The 17084-nt window shown below is 32.5% G+C and overlaps 1 protein-coding gene across 11 annotated transcripts in view; it reads right to left on the reverse strand.

Annotated features, from left to right (window-relative positions):
- The window catches only part of LOC126776325 (phosphatidylinositol-binding clathrin assembly protein LAP), a 40648-nt gene that overhangs the window by 14044 nt on the left and 9520 nt on the right, over positions 1–17084 (reverse strand). For 9 of the 11 annotated variants that reach the window (XM_050498776.1, XM_050498769.1, XM_050498777.1 and 6 more), the window contains exons 2-5: positions 13228–13370; positions 5386–5461; positions 1063–1083; positions 169–271 (exon numbers count right to left, since the gene is read on the reverse strand). In XM_050498776.1, coding sequence (XP_050354733.1) covers positions 169–271; positions 1063–1083; positions 5386–5461; positions 13228–13370 — 343 coding nt within the window. The remainder of the gene's footprint in view (positions 1–168; positions 272–1062; positions 1084–5385; positions 5462–13227; positions 13371–17084) is intronic. The other 2 variants (XM_050498771.1, XM_050498768.1) reach the window with 1 other exon arrangement.

Raw genomic sequence — 17084 nt, forward strand, 5'->3', positions numbered from 1 at the left:
TTCACCGTCAAGCACGAGATGAATTATAAACACAAATTAAGCACATGAAAATTCAGTGGTGCTTGCCCGGGTTTGAACCCACGATCATCGGATAAGATTCACGCGTTCTAACCACTGGGCCATCTCGGCTTTTTTTTAAAAAAAGGTATACATTTTAAAACAACTCACCCTCTCTTCACCTTGCAGAAATCGAATGCAACGGTTCTATAGGAGAGTGCCTTCTCATTCAGGTATTTGGCATATCGCCGGATGAACGGCGACATATCGTAGCCTAGAGATAAAAGACTTATTAAACATTACCGTACGATTATACTTTATGAACATATAATGAGATTTTACGAAATGATTTTGTTCTTGTTCATTTTTTCGAAAGTTCATGTATTTTTTTAAGAATGTTTGTGTAAATAGATTTACAACAACTACGTTTAAAATTATAAAATCAAATGAAGTTCGAATTTTAAATGGGATGACATAAAAAATAATCCACGAAAGCGTGTAGACGACACATAAGAAAAAGAAAACGAATCCGTGCAATGTTTGCGTGCATATTTATCTATATAAGTGCATAAACTTAGGTGTACCTACGACCTATATAAAATGACAAGGTTATATCAACTATTATGAGTCAACGAACAATTATCTGTTGTTTACATTCAATTATATTAATTTTATATAACAAATATTCAAATTTATATTTTACTTATATTGACTATTTAAAAAATTATTAATCATATCAATTTAAATAAATGTAGACGAAAATGTCTAACCAAAGTCGTCAATGTCTGATTTTCTCATCATAGCATTTTCGATAAACGTAACGGCAAGCACATACATACCTACAAATAAATTTAAATCAAAAACACAAATTCGACAAAAAGAAAATGACTATATATTTGAAAAAAAAAAACCCGCGAATTAAAATTTAATTTAAAAAAGGAATGAAATTAATGGGCATACAAAAAAAAAACAGTGCAAGACTAAGACATTTGCACCCACATCCAAAGCGTGTTCTGCTTCACACATACGAGCACATAACAAAGCGGCCATATTGTTTCAACTCACCGATCCGGGCCCCGGCCGCGCCTTCCCGTTGCGATAAGAAATTCAAGTTAGAAAAAGAAAATATTCGATTGTGAATACATGAATTTTTCTATTAAGTACACTTTGTGTGCGGAAACCAGTAAAATTTTAAGCGCTGTCATGTTGCAATTCATATCACTATATAAAATTAAACGCTACTTTATTAATTACTTTAAGCTTTCAATATTTATCACAACGTAATTTGTTATATAATTTGTCAGATTACACAATTAAATGATTGCACTAGTTATGTCCAAATTAAAATGAAACAGAATAAAAAAAACTGTTCCATATTCATAAAAAAGATTAAGATGAATCACCATAAACAACGAAACAAATGTAATTGCTTTTTTTTATTCAAATGCAAAGATATACAAACATTCATACATAATAATTTCTTTTAACTTTATGTTAAGTGTACAAACATAAATCAGAAGTTTTAATACGAGTATTAAATAGCATAATTATGTATGAAAACTTTACATAATTTTTAACTGGTTGCACTTTGTATTTGCACAATTATTTACAATGGAATGTATTGTTATTATATAAATAGAATGACTAACTAGAATTCAGTCGAAAGAATATGCAATTTTATCAACATGCAGTGCTTAAGTTTTTTTTTTTTTTTAGATATTATGTGACAACAGATCCTGTTTTTACATTTCATGCCCAAAACATTTCTATAATGTATATAAATTATACAACAACATCTTCATTACAATCTTGTAAAAAATATATTCCATATATAAAATTATTTTTCGTTGTAATACCACAAAATTGACGATAGACATATATATTACGTCTAACGATAGTAATTTTTTTAATGATAATAACAGGTAAACAACGGGTCAAATAACTATTTAAATGTAATGTTGTATATAAGTACATAGTTACTGGTTTCCAAGCACGTAAATAGTAATATTGCATTGATAAATAACAATTTATTCAATATCCGTCGGATATGTAAGATCAATGAATCATTAACTACATTACAAATGGATTTAATTACATTTTTGTTCGTATTTCAATAATTATAATGATTAATGCTGCAAATATAATATAAATTAATATTAATTGTTATAATTTAATGGCGCTTAAATTATTTTTTTATCTCACTCTTGACTAAGTTTACCAAGCAATAAACATTTTTTAGTTTTTATAATATAGGATAGCGGTCGGGCAGATGGGCCACCATCGCCCATAGACATTGGCGCTGTAAGAAATATTAACCACGCCTTACATCGTCAACATGCCAACAACCTTGGGAACTAAGACGTCCCTTGCGTCTGTAATATACAATACTAAGTACTGCATCTTGACGGCTGAATATGTAATGAGTGTGTGGTACATACCCAGATGGACTTGCACAAAGCCGTACCACCACGATAAGAAAATAGAAAAGTCTGAAAACCGGGAGCTCTGCCGCATCTCAGTAGAGGCCTATGTCCATGACGATATTGCTCTAATAACCGGACTTTTTTTTTAAATGTATAGGCTAGCGCTTGACTGTTATCACACCTGATGGAAAGTGAGATACAGTCTAAGATGGAGCGCGCTTGCCTAGAAGATGCCTATTAACTCTTAGACTTGAAGGTACCCATATTGTAGGTGGCGGGTAAAACGGAGGTCGGGAGGGTATTCCAGACCTTGGCGGTGCGTATCAGAAACGAGGAAGCAAATCGTTTCGTACGTATATTTTTAAAAGCGATACTTTTTTAAAAGTTGGTAGCACGGTTATAAAACTAGACATCGATTTTGGGATAAACGGCATTGCCTCGAACTGCATTGCCCTCAGTTCGGTATACTACAGCTTAAACAAAATTCGCTCAGACCGGACGCGAATAAAACCCAAAACAAATCCGATTTAAAATCGGACACCTGGACCTGGACAACCCTCTTTATTAAACTCCTAGCTTTATCTAGTTTTTAAACGTGGTTACGGAGTAATTTTTATCAAAGTAAAAATACTTTGATAAATACGATTTATTCAATTTCCGTCGGGTACGATAGATCATTGAATCCGTTATCTATATTATTCCTGTACTTTCCATTTTTATGAGTTGTTTAAAAATATTTCGTAGTTAATACAACAAAATGAAACATAAGTACGTACATAATTTTAAAAATTAGAGATATTTACCTTGTCAACGAGAGAAACTATAAGCGCCCGAGGGAACTGTCAGAAGAAAAATTGCAACAAAATATAACATTTATTGTTAATATTCCATCTCCATACACTTTTTATGAGATCCACCGCAATATCGTTGTCTAACTATGAACATGGATTTATTATATTTTAACTCAAAATAAAATATAACTCATTATAAAGTATTTAATTATATCGAACCTAATAGATACATAAAGGCTTTTATTATATTAGATTAATAAAGTCGTTTCAGAATATTTTTTTTTATAATGATAAAAGTTTGTATATTTTTACAGTTTTAAAACTCGGCAATACGCGGCCTTTGCGATAAAATATTCTTTAAATTTAACTATTTAAAAAAAAAAAGATTTCAAGCACTTTTTGAACAGCATTTTTGCATCCATTTGTAGCCCTCATTCTTTAACTACAGGCAATACCGGTAGTTGATTACACATTATTATAGGCTCGTCTTTTTAAAATGGTTTTATTTTTTGTCTGTAAAACGAAGCGAAGTTCATAATATTTCTGTTAAGAAACAAAACGTCATTACGGATAGAGGCAAAGAAAAAATAAATTGAATTACATTCAAACAGTTTAAGTAGAAGATAAGATTCAACATTCAATAATTAATTCTATTTAGAATAAAAATTGATAATTAGTTATGAGTCAAAAATATTTATATTTCAAGGTTGAAAAAATAAACACAAGTCAATGGATTATAATTATATTATTGTATAATTTTTGATATATCACATCGAGTCCTTAATGTAGAAAATCTATGAGACTTTTCATCGTTAAAAATAAATAATTTTAATGATTAATTTAACAATATTGTCTTCTTCTTTCGAATATTAAATCAATAATGACAGAAAGATCTAAATATGTTTTTAACTAAACCGCCGTTATAAGTTGGGCCGATTAATTCAATTGATTTTATTATTCATTTTAAATTTAGTTTTTTAAGACATATCCAGAGGAATAACTACATCAGTAACATAGATTGTTTCTCAATATTGTATTTTTTTTAATTCCATTTTCAAATCTCCACAGACGTGTTATTCGCGCCTTTGGTGTATCTCTCTTTTTTTATTGATTGAGATTAGGGTGCGTATTTTGCAACGCGGATTACAATTTATAATTGCCTTTCATAATTTGGGTTAAAATTCGATATTCAAATTTCTGTGTTCAAAATTAAAAGCTTGTCCAAAAGTTTGGTGTTACTAGTCACAATTTAAATAACTTATCTTTATGACATCTAAGAAGTGTTTTGCAGTGGTTGAAAGTATATATATATTTTATTTATTGTTAATTAAATTATTATTACCTACTATTAATTATTATGAATGGTGGAAGGACACGTCTATGTACTCGGGGTCACGTCAAGTCGATGAACTCAGATATCGGGTCAATATGTAATTACACATATTGTAATGGCCATGACTGGCGCCAAGGCATCTTGGCATAGGCTTTGAGCTGAATGACGTACTCGTTACCTAAAGTTTTTTGAAATGAGGTTTCGCTACTGTGGTTATATTATCTGTGCTGAAATATTTTTAACTTTTTGTCTTTAGTATGTCAAGTAAAATCTATTCAAAAACTATTAACCGTTCGTGGGATAAATTATAATAATTTAGTTAAGGATATGAAACTGTAACGCAGATTTTACTATTATATTAATCTTTTTATTTATAAAAAACTTCAGTTATATATAGTAAATATATACAATCGTATAAAAATACTAACAAATTGAAAAAATAGTTTATCATGTCATCTCCACAACATGCAACATTGCAAAATGTTATAACATGAAACATTTCAATTTGACCTCATTACTTTGTTCGAATAAGGTCAAATCGTATAGAACATTCTAGAACATTTTAAGTTGTCTTGGCATATAAAAGACATTATTGCTTTTTTTTTCCCTTGATTTAGTATTCCGAGATAGTGCGATAAAATTAATGTAAGTCCGACTAGAAGTCCACCGAAACCTGAATATCGACGATAGCCGAATTTCACGAGAGTAATTAGAAAATTATTCAAATAGACAACAGAGTGATGAAAAATAACGTCGATACACATTTTATTTGCAGCATTAATATTATTATTATTAATAATATATATATATATAAAAAGTACTTAATAAAGAGATAACATACCTTGCACTCCACTTTTATCTAGGAAATTACTTAGTTGAAACGTTGAATTACTCGATGCTAAGTATTGAGTGAACCGCTGAAATTATACAAAAAAAAAAAAAAAATCATATCACGGCTTTACTGTATTAATAAACTCTCTTTGAAAATGCTTCTTAAAGTAATACTAATATTCTTACTGGCTATTAAGGTTTTAATCAGTGGAAAGCTTGTAAATTTTCCACCACTGCACCGAGACCACTTCTTCTGTTATGGAAAATCTTTCTTCTGGTTCAAGGTGTTCTTTCGTTCTTTCTAGTTTTTTTTTTTTTTTTTTATAGAATAGGAAGGCTCTCTTAGACATTGGCATTGTAAGAAATGTCAACCATCGCTTACATATCCAATGCGCCACCAACCTTGGGAACTAAGATTTTATGTCCCTTGTGCCTGTAATTACACTGGCTCACTCACCCTTCAAACCGGAACACAACAATATCAAGTATTGCTGTTTTGCGGTAGAATATCTGATGAGTGGGTGGTACCTACCGAGACGAGCTTGCACAAAGCCCTACCACCAGTAGTTCTAGTTGAGGGTTGGTGGAATATATGTCAGAATTCTTCACCTTCACCGTAGAGCACGAATTACATATATGAAAAATTATCTTGTTTAAAAATTCAAATCCAGTCTTCACATGAGTATAAGTAAGGGCATATAATTTTTTTTTAAATTGAAATATAAGCAAATGTTACATCGACTACAGTCAACCTCGCATCAAGCGACATCCCCGCCTATACCTGCTATCCAGTATCTACTACAGACCCATAAAGGTTTGTACAAGTAGCACAAGAATCATTTTCATTTTTCATAGCGACTTTTGTCTAACAATTCAATTTTTTCCGAACGAAAATCTACTCTTCCAATATACAATAACAAATGTCGACCAAATAATACAAAACTCTTACGTGACATTTAACACAAATGAGTTTAAGGGCTTAAGCCAATGATTTAACACTAACAGTTTATTGTTAAGTTGTTTAATTGACATTTAATACCACCGGTTCGAAACGTACATTCTACCGAGGAGAACCGTCAAAAAACTCAGCACCTCGTCACACTTTTCTCAAATGAAACATATCGACTACATATATAAAATTAAATGTGCTGTATGCTTTTTTTTATATAGAATAGGTAGGTGGAAAAGCATATGGGCCAGCTGATGGTAAGTGGTCACCAACGTCTTCTTACGTAATGTCCCAGACATTACAATGCCATGTAAGAAATATAAGCCATCCCTCACATCGCCAATGCGCCACCAAGCTTGGGAACTAAGATGTTACGTCCCTTGTGCCTGTAATTACACTGGTTCACTCACTCTTCAAACCGGAACACAACAATACCAAGCACTGCTGTTTTGCGATTCTGCGCTTTTTATCATATATATTTAGGATTTAAATTTATTAATGGGCAAATCTGATTCTACGAAATCTTATTATAGAAACTATTACATTACGAATGATCTATTACGTAAATCATAACACCGCTTTTAAAATATAACAGTACATTATTAGCCTGCGAATGTCCCACTGCTGAGCTAAGGCCTCCTCTCCCTTTTTGAGGAGAAGGTATGGAGCTTATTCCACCACGCTGCTCCAATGCGGGTTGGTAGAATACACATGTGGCAGAATTTCAGTGAAATTAGACACATGCAGGTTTACTCACGATGTTTTCCTTCACCGTATAACACGAGATGAATTATAATCACAAATTGAGCACATGAAAATTCACTGGTGCTTGCCCGGGCTTAAACCCACTACCATTGGTTAAGATTCACGCGTTCTTACCACTGGGCCATCTTGGCTTAAAATATAACAGTATAAATATATTTCCATTGTATATTGCATGATATAACTGAAAAGTCTTCGAAAAAAATTTTTTAGCGTACAAATAATGGTACTATTTATTTAGTCTGCCGTTGTACTTCAGACGGATTTATATAAGGAGGGACGAAAATCGGTGAGCCGAAGAATAAACATCTCATTATATCCACACTCGAATGTTAAAAGTGTGATTATTTTTCATTATAGTCGATAGTTCGAATTCTTTATGTGAAAGTGAATTCGTTTTTTCCTGTTTTCACGCATCAACGTTTAAACTCAAATCAATTATACATAGTAGAGTAGTTATGTACATATACATTATATACAAAGAGTATTATGACGTAGGTCTGTGTGTGTGTTTTTTGGGCGTTTACCTGTCCACGCCTAAGCCTCGATTCATGTCCATATACATCGTACATATCAGACAAATATTGTTTGATCTATATAGAAGATGTCTTCGGTACACGAGTTCTTTAAGCGGATTGTATTTTGTGTTTTATTTACATTAAAGTGAATGTTTTCCCGCTTTCATGTATAAACTTCCTAAATCAACTTAATCAACAAATCTTAGATTTACATATTCGACGCTATTTGTTTATAGCTCTGTTATATTATTCATGACGAAATTTCTCGATTAATATATTTTGACGAGCCGGTCGGCGTGGTTGGTAGATACTTGCCTTTCACGCCGAAGGTTGTGGGTTCGATTCCCACCCAGGGCAGACATTTGTGTGCATGAACATGTCTGTTTGTCCTTAGTCTGGGTGTAATTATCTATATAAGTATGTATTTATAAAAGAAAAGTAATATATGTAGTATATCAGTTGTCTGGTTTCCATAGCACAAGCTTTGTACAAGCTTAATTTGGGATCGGATGGCCGTGTGTGAAAAATGTCCCAGGATATTATTATTATTATATTAACACAAATATAAGTACACTCAACTACTTTGATATTACTCTTAAAATTCCGATAACAACTTCACCAACATACAAAACGCCTTTTTTTCACGATCAATGTCGTGGATTACTCAAGATTTCAATCAATAATATCGAATCAATTTAATGACAAGAGTTATTTATTTGTCTTTACTCTTCCTGTGGTTAGAATAGGCTATATGTACATATATTTGAAACGGTTAATAGGAAATGTTAATAATAAATACGTAGGTACGTAGTATTTTCAGTTAATATCTTAAAACAATCATATATTATATAAGCCAATTAATGAAAGTGGTGGTGGCTGCTGTTACAAGTAATTTAAATATAGAACGTTCTAGACATTATCCTTCAAACAAAATATTCTTACAATATATTAATAAATGAGTTTCTACATATCACTAACAATAGTTAAAAAACAAATCGAACGTACTAGAATCCTCAAACTTTAAACGGTTTAAATATAGAACACTAGGCGACTACCCTCAGACTGTAGGCGTATGCATTTATATAATATCTCATTTCGTTACCCACCCCATTCCATCAAGTCACGTATATCACAATATAGACTTTATTGCTTGGGAAATGACGTCGCAACGCAACGATTAATTATTCTTATTGTGAGACACGATTTCGTCGTGACTAGTGATGTTACTCCACTTCGATTATAAACTCTTGAATGTTCATATCTTATTTGTTAAAATATACAACGGGATAAAAGCTATTATTAATAAAAAAACTGACGTTCGATTTATAAAAATATATCGCTTAGAGCCGCAATATAATCTTGAAACAGATTGCAAAAAAAAAAAACGGTAGTCAAATATCAAAAAGGGATATGGGACGCTGACTATAATAATTATAACATCAAGAACACGCATCACAATAGTGTACAACCATAATTCGGTTGGCTACATTTCACGGGTGAATAATGAAGCGAGTTCTTACAGATTAGCACTGTAATGCATTTTTCCGCGATTAAAAAACAATTATTGATGAGTAGGTTGGACATCTGACGGTACGACACTAGCATTGGAAGAAATATAAAACCCTCCTTAAATTTACTGGTGGTAGGGCTTTGTGCAAGCTCGTCTGGGTAGGTACCACCCACTCATCAGATATTCTACCGCAAAACAGCAGTACTTGATATTGTTGTGTTCCGGTTTGAAGGGTGAGTGAGCCAGTGTAATTACAGGCACAAGGGACAAAACATCTTAGTTTCCAAGGTTAGTGGCGCATTGGTGATGTAAGCGAGGGTTAACATTTCTTACAATGCCAATGTCTAAGGGCGTTTGGTGACCACTTACCATCAGATGGCCCATATGCTCATCTACCTTCCTATCCTATAAAAATAAATAAAAAATAAACCAGGATATAAGGGGCATATAAGGACATATCGTCTTTGCCTTCTTATTTGAAGATGAACACTGACAGCGTAGAAAAGTGGTTTATACCAACACTGCCATTGTCTATGGGCAAAGATTACCATTCAAAAACAATTGAAAAAAATGCCACGTGTTAAGGTAAAAATCGAAGTCGTTTCTTTTGAAATAATTTACAAAATGTATTATTCTTATCGCATTCTTAATAAAATGCAGCGATACGTCATTCTATGGTAATTAATTTCTCCATTCAAGTCAACGCGAGTTTCAATTTCCGCAAATTCTCAGCATGTATCACTTTGCATATTATAAATATGTAATACATTTTATTACATAATAAAATCAATTCATAATAATTGTCATTGACTAGTAACTTAGATCTCAGAGGTAAAGATTTGATTATAATCCATTTTACACGACTATCTGAGTATGATGAGATGTCTGTATATGAGTTTATTTATTCCACTAAAACTTTTATATGCCTGAACAGATTTGGATGTATCTACTCGTCGCAGAGCTTTGTGCACGCTCGTCTGAGTAGGTACCACCCACTCATCAGATATTCTACCGCAAAACAGCAGTAATTGATATAGTTGTGTTCCGGTTTGAAGGGTGAGTGAGCCAGTGTAATTACAGGCACAAGAGACATAACATTTTAGTTCCCAAGGTTGCTGGCGCATTGGTGATGTAAGCGATGGTTAACATTTCTTACAATGCCAATGTCTATGGGCGTCGGTGACCACTTACCATCAGGTGGCCCATATGGTCGTCCGCCTTCCTATTCTAATATAAAAAAAAATGTTGTACCGTTAAGATATTCTTTAATATAGGGCAGTTGTTTTTTTAATATTTAATGTAAAAAAAAATAGACAAGGGGAAAACTACGCTAGATACTTATGTTTTTAAACTGCATTGAACTGAAACATGGTACGGAATCTGTACAATTACATTAGAGTAAGACTTTAATAATTTTAAATGTCAACTGTCTCGCATTATTTCTACTAATATCATAATTGTTCAATAAAAGTTTTTAATTTGTAACATTCCACGGTCTTAAACATCAAACGTGTCAGTGGCAGAATATTTAGAGTCTACATTGTTTTAAAGAAATTTGATAGAAAAAAAAACTATTGCTATCTCTTTCGCCTGTGTAGGGATCACAAGTCGAGTTTGTATATATAATAATGTCTGAGGTAATAAACAAGGAAATATTTTAATAAGACACTTTCAATGAACTGTTACGAAAAAAACATTCTACACGGAAACGGTTAAAATATTTGTATATCATAAATGGATACATCACATCTCGTGGTCTAAATAAAAGCTAAATGTAGGTGCCAATTAATAATCTTAGGTAAATTAATTCATCAAATTATTTTGGACCAAATAAATAATTAGTAACACGATTTATTATGAGGTTAATTTTAACGATCTCTTTGGTGAAGATTTTCCTTTAATATTTGAGACATAATATGTTGGTAACCACCTTCACCAAATTTTGTGTCATTTCTTACATATTCTTTGTCAAGAGTAGCCCATTGGATAGAGTATGTCGATCTTAAATGAGTAATTGCATGTTCCGGGCAATCACCACTAACTTTTCATATGCTCAATTTATATTTTTAATTCCCCTTGAATCAGTGAAAGGAAACCTGCATGCGTCTGATGAAATTCTGTCAAATATGTACGAAAAAAGAGTAAGCTTTAAACCTTCTTCATTAATTTCTTCATTCAAGAGGAGTCGAGGCAATTTATATAGTAACAGCCTGTTAATGTCCCAGTGCTGGGCTAAGGCCTCCTCTCCCTTTTGAGGAGAAGGTTTGCACCACGCTGCTCCAATGCGGGTTGGTAGAATACCCATGTGGCATAATTTCAATGAAATTAGGCACATGCAGGATTACTCACGATGTTTTCCTTCACGCTCAAGCACGAGATGAATTATAATCACAAATTAAGCACATGAAAATTCTTTGGTGCTTGCCCGGATTTGAACCCACGATCGTCGGTTAAGATTAACGCGTTCTAACCACTAGGCCATCTCGGATTTTTGTATATACTAGTCGCTAGATATACATAGCTACAGGGACATTACAATAACAATATTTCGAATTTTAATTAAGGTAACATTACATTTACGTATGTAGTTGTATGTCGTCAATGCGACCACTTGTGTCAATAAATGTCTCGCTATTTTAGTATACTCGGATCGTTTTAGTCGTATTGTGCAACACTACGTGAACACAATTATGGTCGGTCGGTATGTCAATAACATAAAGGTTATATTGTAATGAACTTGGGATAAAGTGGCATGAACTGATAAGTAACTGTCTACTTTTTAAAATATTCACTTACATATAACATTATTAGTGAAGCTAAGCTGAATGTTGAGGCTACGTTTAGGTAAATTGAAGAGAGTTTTTCCCATTCTTTAAAAATTTAACCCAAAAGCCAAATGCCATCTTAATTGTTTATATAAAAAATATATTTCTATATATAAACAGTTCAGTGACACGTACGTATCACTGAACTGTTTATAAATATTTGGACTGATTTCGGTAAAAATTTTTTTTCGTGAATTCTTTGAATCGGTGGTTTAGGCTGGACCAGGTTGGGTTTATTTATTTATTTATTAAGGATCTACAAAGGATATACTTACGAGTACATTACATCGTGGAATAATGTTTAAAAATATGTGTGATCCTTCAATTAAAGGAGACCACAGCAAACAGTTGATGCGACCGGATTTCAGGATTTTTTTAACAAATTTATTTCAAAAACTTTTACACTCATACTCGTAATTAGGAACGGGCAACTAGTTAGTATATATTTTTTATCTAAATTATTAATTTTACCTTAAGGAACCCGTTAATTAATATTAACCCGTAAATTGTAATAAATGACGCCTATTTTCATTATTTGATGTTGTAAACATGTTTTGAAAACATTATATATATTCCTAATAATATAAATAAAAATTACGTAATTTTTAATTAAAATTACGTAATTTTTATTTATACATTAAAATTTAATATAAGGAATGAGTACACTACACATAATAATATATAATGTAATAAATAAAGTTTTATTTTTGATTTTTGTGTTTGAACGTATTATATTTGGAACTAAAAGTCGGATTCTTCAACTTCGTGTGGAAGGTATCAACGCGAGTGAAACCAAAGCAGCTAGTACAAGAATATATAAATGCTCGTATTCGTTGATTTCCATACGAGACATATAAATTTAGCTGTATATAGTTGACTTTTATATCATAAAAATATATTCGAATTTTAGTTACAGTAGCCCGTTTCGGGAAAACCATTATTGACAAAGGGCTTTTGTTAGAAAAGGGAGCCTCCATTATAAATTATTCAAGCTCGTTCGTATAGAAGCTTCGAAAGCTTTCCCGATGTTATGGTTTCACAAATATCGAATTATTTTATTAATGGTTTGTTATATCTAGAGTAACTTCGTATTTAGAGTAAATTAATGTAATTACTGTTCAAAGTTCTTCTTTCAAATTGTTTGTATCGGTCTTTGGATTTTTACTTTATATATACATCTCCTGATTCCTTTATATTTGGTCTATATCCAACAAATTTTCAAATAAAGAGATTAATTTTAGTATTGATCAAAATTTGCCCATTTTGTATGGTAAGTGTATGTAGTTACCTCATTTCCATATGCTAGTAGATGATGAACCGTGATCAAGGCTTTATAAACCACCACCCAATTGGTGTTCTGTGTACGCTCCACTAGCAGGTTGGCGAGCTGCGGTATTGACACGTTCGGTTCGTTTGTGCAGTGGACTAAATCTGTAAACAAAATTGAAACGTTAAGTTTGTGACGCAGAACTACTTTACAATAAAATCTACAAAAGCACATATTATGTATTATACTTAATTGTATAATTTGTGTATAATTATTGGTGTCGTTAATAATTCGTCTAAGTAGACGGTTTATAATTCGTCTCGAGCTCAGTGGTAAAAGGAAACATCGGAAGTTTCCTCACTTATATGGGTCGAATGGAAATTTACTATTGCATTGGAGCAGCGTGATGAAATAAGCTCCAAACTTTTTTCTTATAAGGAGAGGAAGACTTAGTCCAGCAAGCGACGTTTGCAGGCAGACGAGCAATATTCCTTACACCATCAATGAATACTCCGTCTACGACTGAGAGTATGATATGATGTTCTCTGTAATTAAACTCACTGGCTTTCTGAAACCTATTGGTGTTTTGAGAATAAATGATAAAGACGAGGTGGCAACCCAAAACCTTATTACCGGTGAATAATTTTCAACATTTATGTACAATACGCCGAGATGGCCCAGTGGTAAGAAAGCGTGAATCTTAACCGATGATCGTAGGTTCAAACCCCGGCAAGCACCACTGAGTTTTCATGTGCTTAATTTGTGATTATAAATCATCTCGTGCTATACGCTGTAAGAAAACATCGTGAGGAAACCTGCATGTGTCTAATTTCACTGAAATTCTGCGACGTGTGAAATTCCACCAACCCGCATTGAAGCAGCATAGTGGAATAAGCAAACCTCCTCAAAAAAGGAGAGGAGGCCTTAGCCCAGCAGTGAGACATTCAGAGGCTGTTACTGTACATTGTATAATTATCTATTAATTATAATTATTATTTAATCCGTACAGTTTTGCCATAATGCTGGTTATATCGCAAAACTGGGGCAAAGTGTACCATCTGTTTTCGACTTCTGAGATTTAAGTCAGGAAATTACGTAATTTCCCGTAAGATTTTCTCATCTATTGCTAAGCCCATATTTATTTAAAAAATAATAATAACTTAATACTATAAAAAGTAATAAATCATTTATATTTTTAACTGATAAATATTGTACATTTAAACTAAAATAGTTTAAACTCATTTTTTGAGACATAGTCTTTTTACAATAATAAATTCATATGTAATATGGATTTATTATATATAACATATAGAGATGTATCTAGATATATCGCGTTAGCGCTCAGCATAGTTACAAATATAAACTTTTACACATAAATATTAGTTAAAAAGTTAGAATACATCTATCGCATAAAAATGATAATACGATATTTTATGCGATGGATGTATTCTAATGCGATTAAAAATATTATTAATACATCTTTAAAATAGGATTTTTGATGACAACATTTGATATCAACGGGCCCAGGCAAGGTTACCTGACGGATGACGTTTATTTTCATAGAAATGAACATAATTTACAGAAACAATTACGAGTATTCGACATGACACGTGACCTACGATTGCCAAATAGAAAATGACATAATATGTTAATTTTTGATAACTATTATATATATGTATATTTTGTAAAAATTAATATATTCGTTCGACATTTATATTCTAGACAAACGACCACATTTAGAAAACCGACTATGTTATAGATATTTTTGGTAATATTTACTAAAACGTTGATGTTGTCCAAACTCATAAACATTACAAAAGTATCCTTAATCAAAATAACTGATTAAATTGAAACTAAATTGTTGAACTACACATATCTTTAAAGGGCTTTAGATTAGTGTAATAGGCTTTAAATCTATCCATAAAGCCGTGATGACCCATTGGCTGGAACACGTGTATCTTGAATTCAAACCCGGACAATCGCTATCAAGTTTTCATGTGATCAGTTTATGTTTAAAATAATAATTCTTCGCGTTCTCGGCGATTAAGGAAAACATCGTAAAGCAAGATGCATGTAGCGAAGAAACTGCAACATACGTATCCATCAACCAGCGTTTGAACAGCGTGATTTCTAAAGACTTTTAATGGATAGGTCTTTGCTTAGCAGCAGTAGGACATTAACATTGTTGCCAAATTGACTACCTAGTTGCAGCCTAGTTGGCAGTGCTCCGTATAGCTGTTCGATCCGACCCGTCCGATCTGCCGCCTCATCAGATAATACATATGAGTGAGGGAATAATGTACACATGTGTTTGTACACTTATGCATTATAATACACCCCACGCAAATGGTTAGACTCCCTTGAGAACGGTCACTGTGACCGAAATCAGAAGGACTTCATCTTTTATTACTACTCATATACAAAGTAGATAGATTCACTAGATGCGGAATATTTACTAAGAAATAATTTATAACATACGAATCATTCAGACGTGAAGTGAATAAGATAACTAAGATATCTTAGCGAAAGCTAATCTGTCACATGATCTTGTAAAATTAATTTCACGCTTTATGTGATCTTGGTCTTACTAGCGGTTAAGGCGCTGACCTAAAAATACGTCGATACTCATAATTTATATTGTTTAATGGCTGTAAATAAAAATGGCACACTCGATTGGATACAGTTTTGGAATATAGAGCAGTTTAAAGAACGTAGAGTTTAAGTTACAACACATAACATTTTAGGTAGAGAACATTTCGGATCAGTGTAAGAATTGAAAGGAATAATTAATTATTAAAGAAAGTAAAATAGAGTAAAAGTCTGTGACTGTCCCATGGATGGGCTAAGGCCGCCTCTTCCTTTTTAAGGAGAAAGTTTTGAACTTAATCCACCACGCTGCTCTAATACGGGTTGGTGGAATGCACATGTCACAAAATTTTAGTGAAATTAGACACATGTAGGTTTCCCATCGATGTTTTTATTAACCGTCAAGCACGAGATGAATTATAAACACAAATTAAGCACATGAAAATTTAGTGGTGCTCGCCCTCGATTATCGGTTAAGATTTACGCGTTCTGACCACTAGGCCATCTCAGTTTTTAATAATAATTAATACAAAATAAGTATCAGTATGTCAACGTCCCTCAAGTGGACGAAGGTTTTCAATCCCCTTGAGAACGTTTGCAATTTTTTCCATCACAGCGGGTTAGTGGACAAAAAACCAGAATTTCCATCCGAGACGGATATATTATACAATAATATGGATCGTAAATAAAAACATGAAGGATATTTTACTTATATAACAAGCGCTCATTTGAATTGCCTATTCTTGTGTGTGTGTGGGTCAAGGTTAAACTTTGTAACTGAATTTTAAACTAGCTCCACCTAACTAATTGTAATAAAAATTTTGTACATAGTTTTGGTGTTGATAACAATATAACAGTATACTAAATTATAGTCGTTTTAATTCTTTCTTATTTTTTTTACTGTCCTAAGGTTGCTCGGAGAAGACCTCTGTGACAATAAGACCATTTATTATAGATCTTCCTTGTATGTATTTTATATGTATGGTTAACATGATGTTTATTGAAGTGTTGTGTTATCTTAAACAGGATAAATGCGCCACCAGCTATAGAAACTAAAATGTTATGCCCCTCGTGCCTGTAGTAAGTACAGTGGCTCACTCAATCTTTCAACCAGTACACAACAATACTAAATATTGCTGTTTGGCTAAAGAATGAATAATTTAAAGACAATATAATTATATGATGGAGTAAGGTAGATGGGTAGTACCTAATTAGACGGGCTTGCACAAAACCCTACCACCAACTATTGCGTAGTATGTCAATAAAAACGTTTTTAGTACCACGCGTTTATA

The sequence above is a fragment of the Nymphalis io genome, chromosome 20, assembly GCF_905147045.1.
Source record: "Nymphalis io chromosome 20, ilAglIoxx1.1, whole genome shotgun sequence".
Lineage (NCBI taxonomy): Eukaryota > Metazoa > Arthropoda > Insecta > Lepidoptera > Nymphalidae > Nymphalis > Nymphalis io.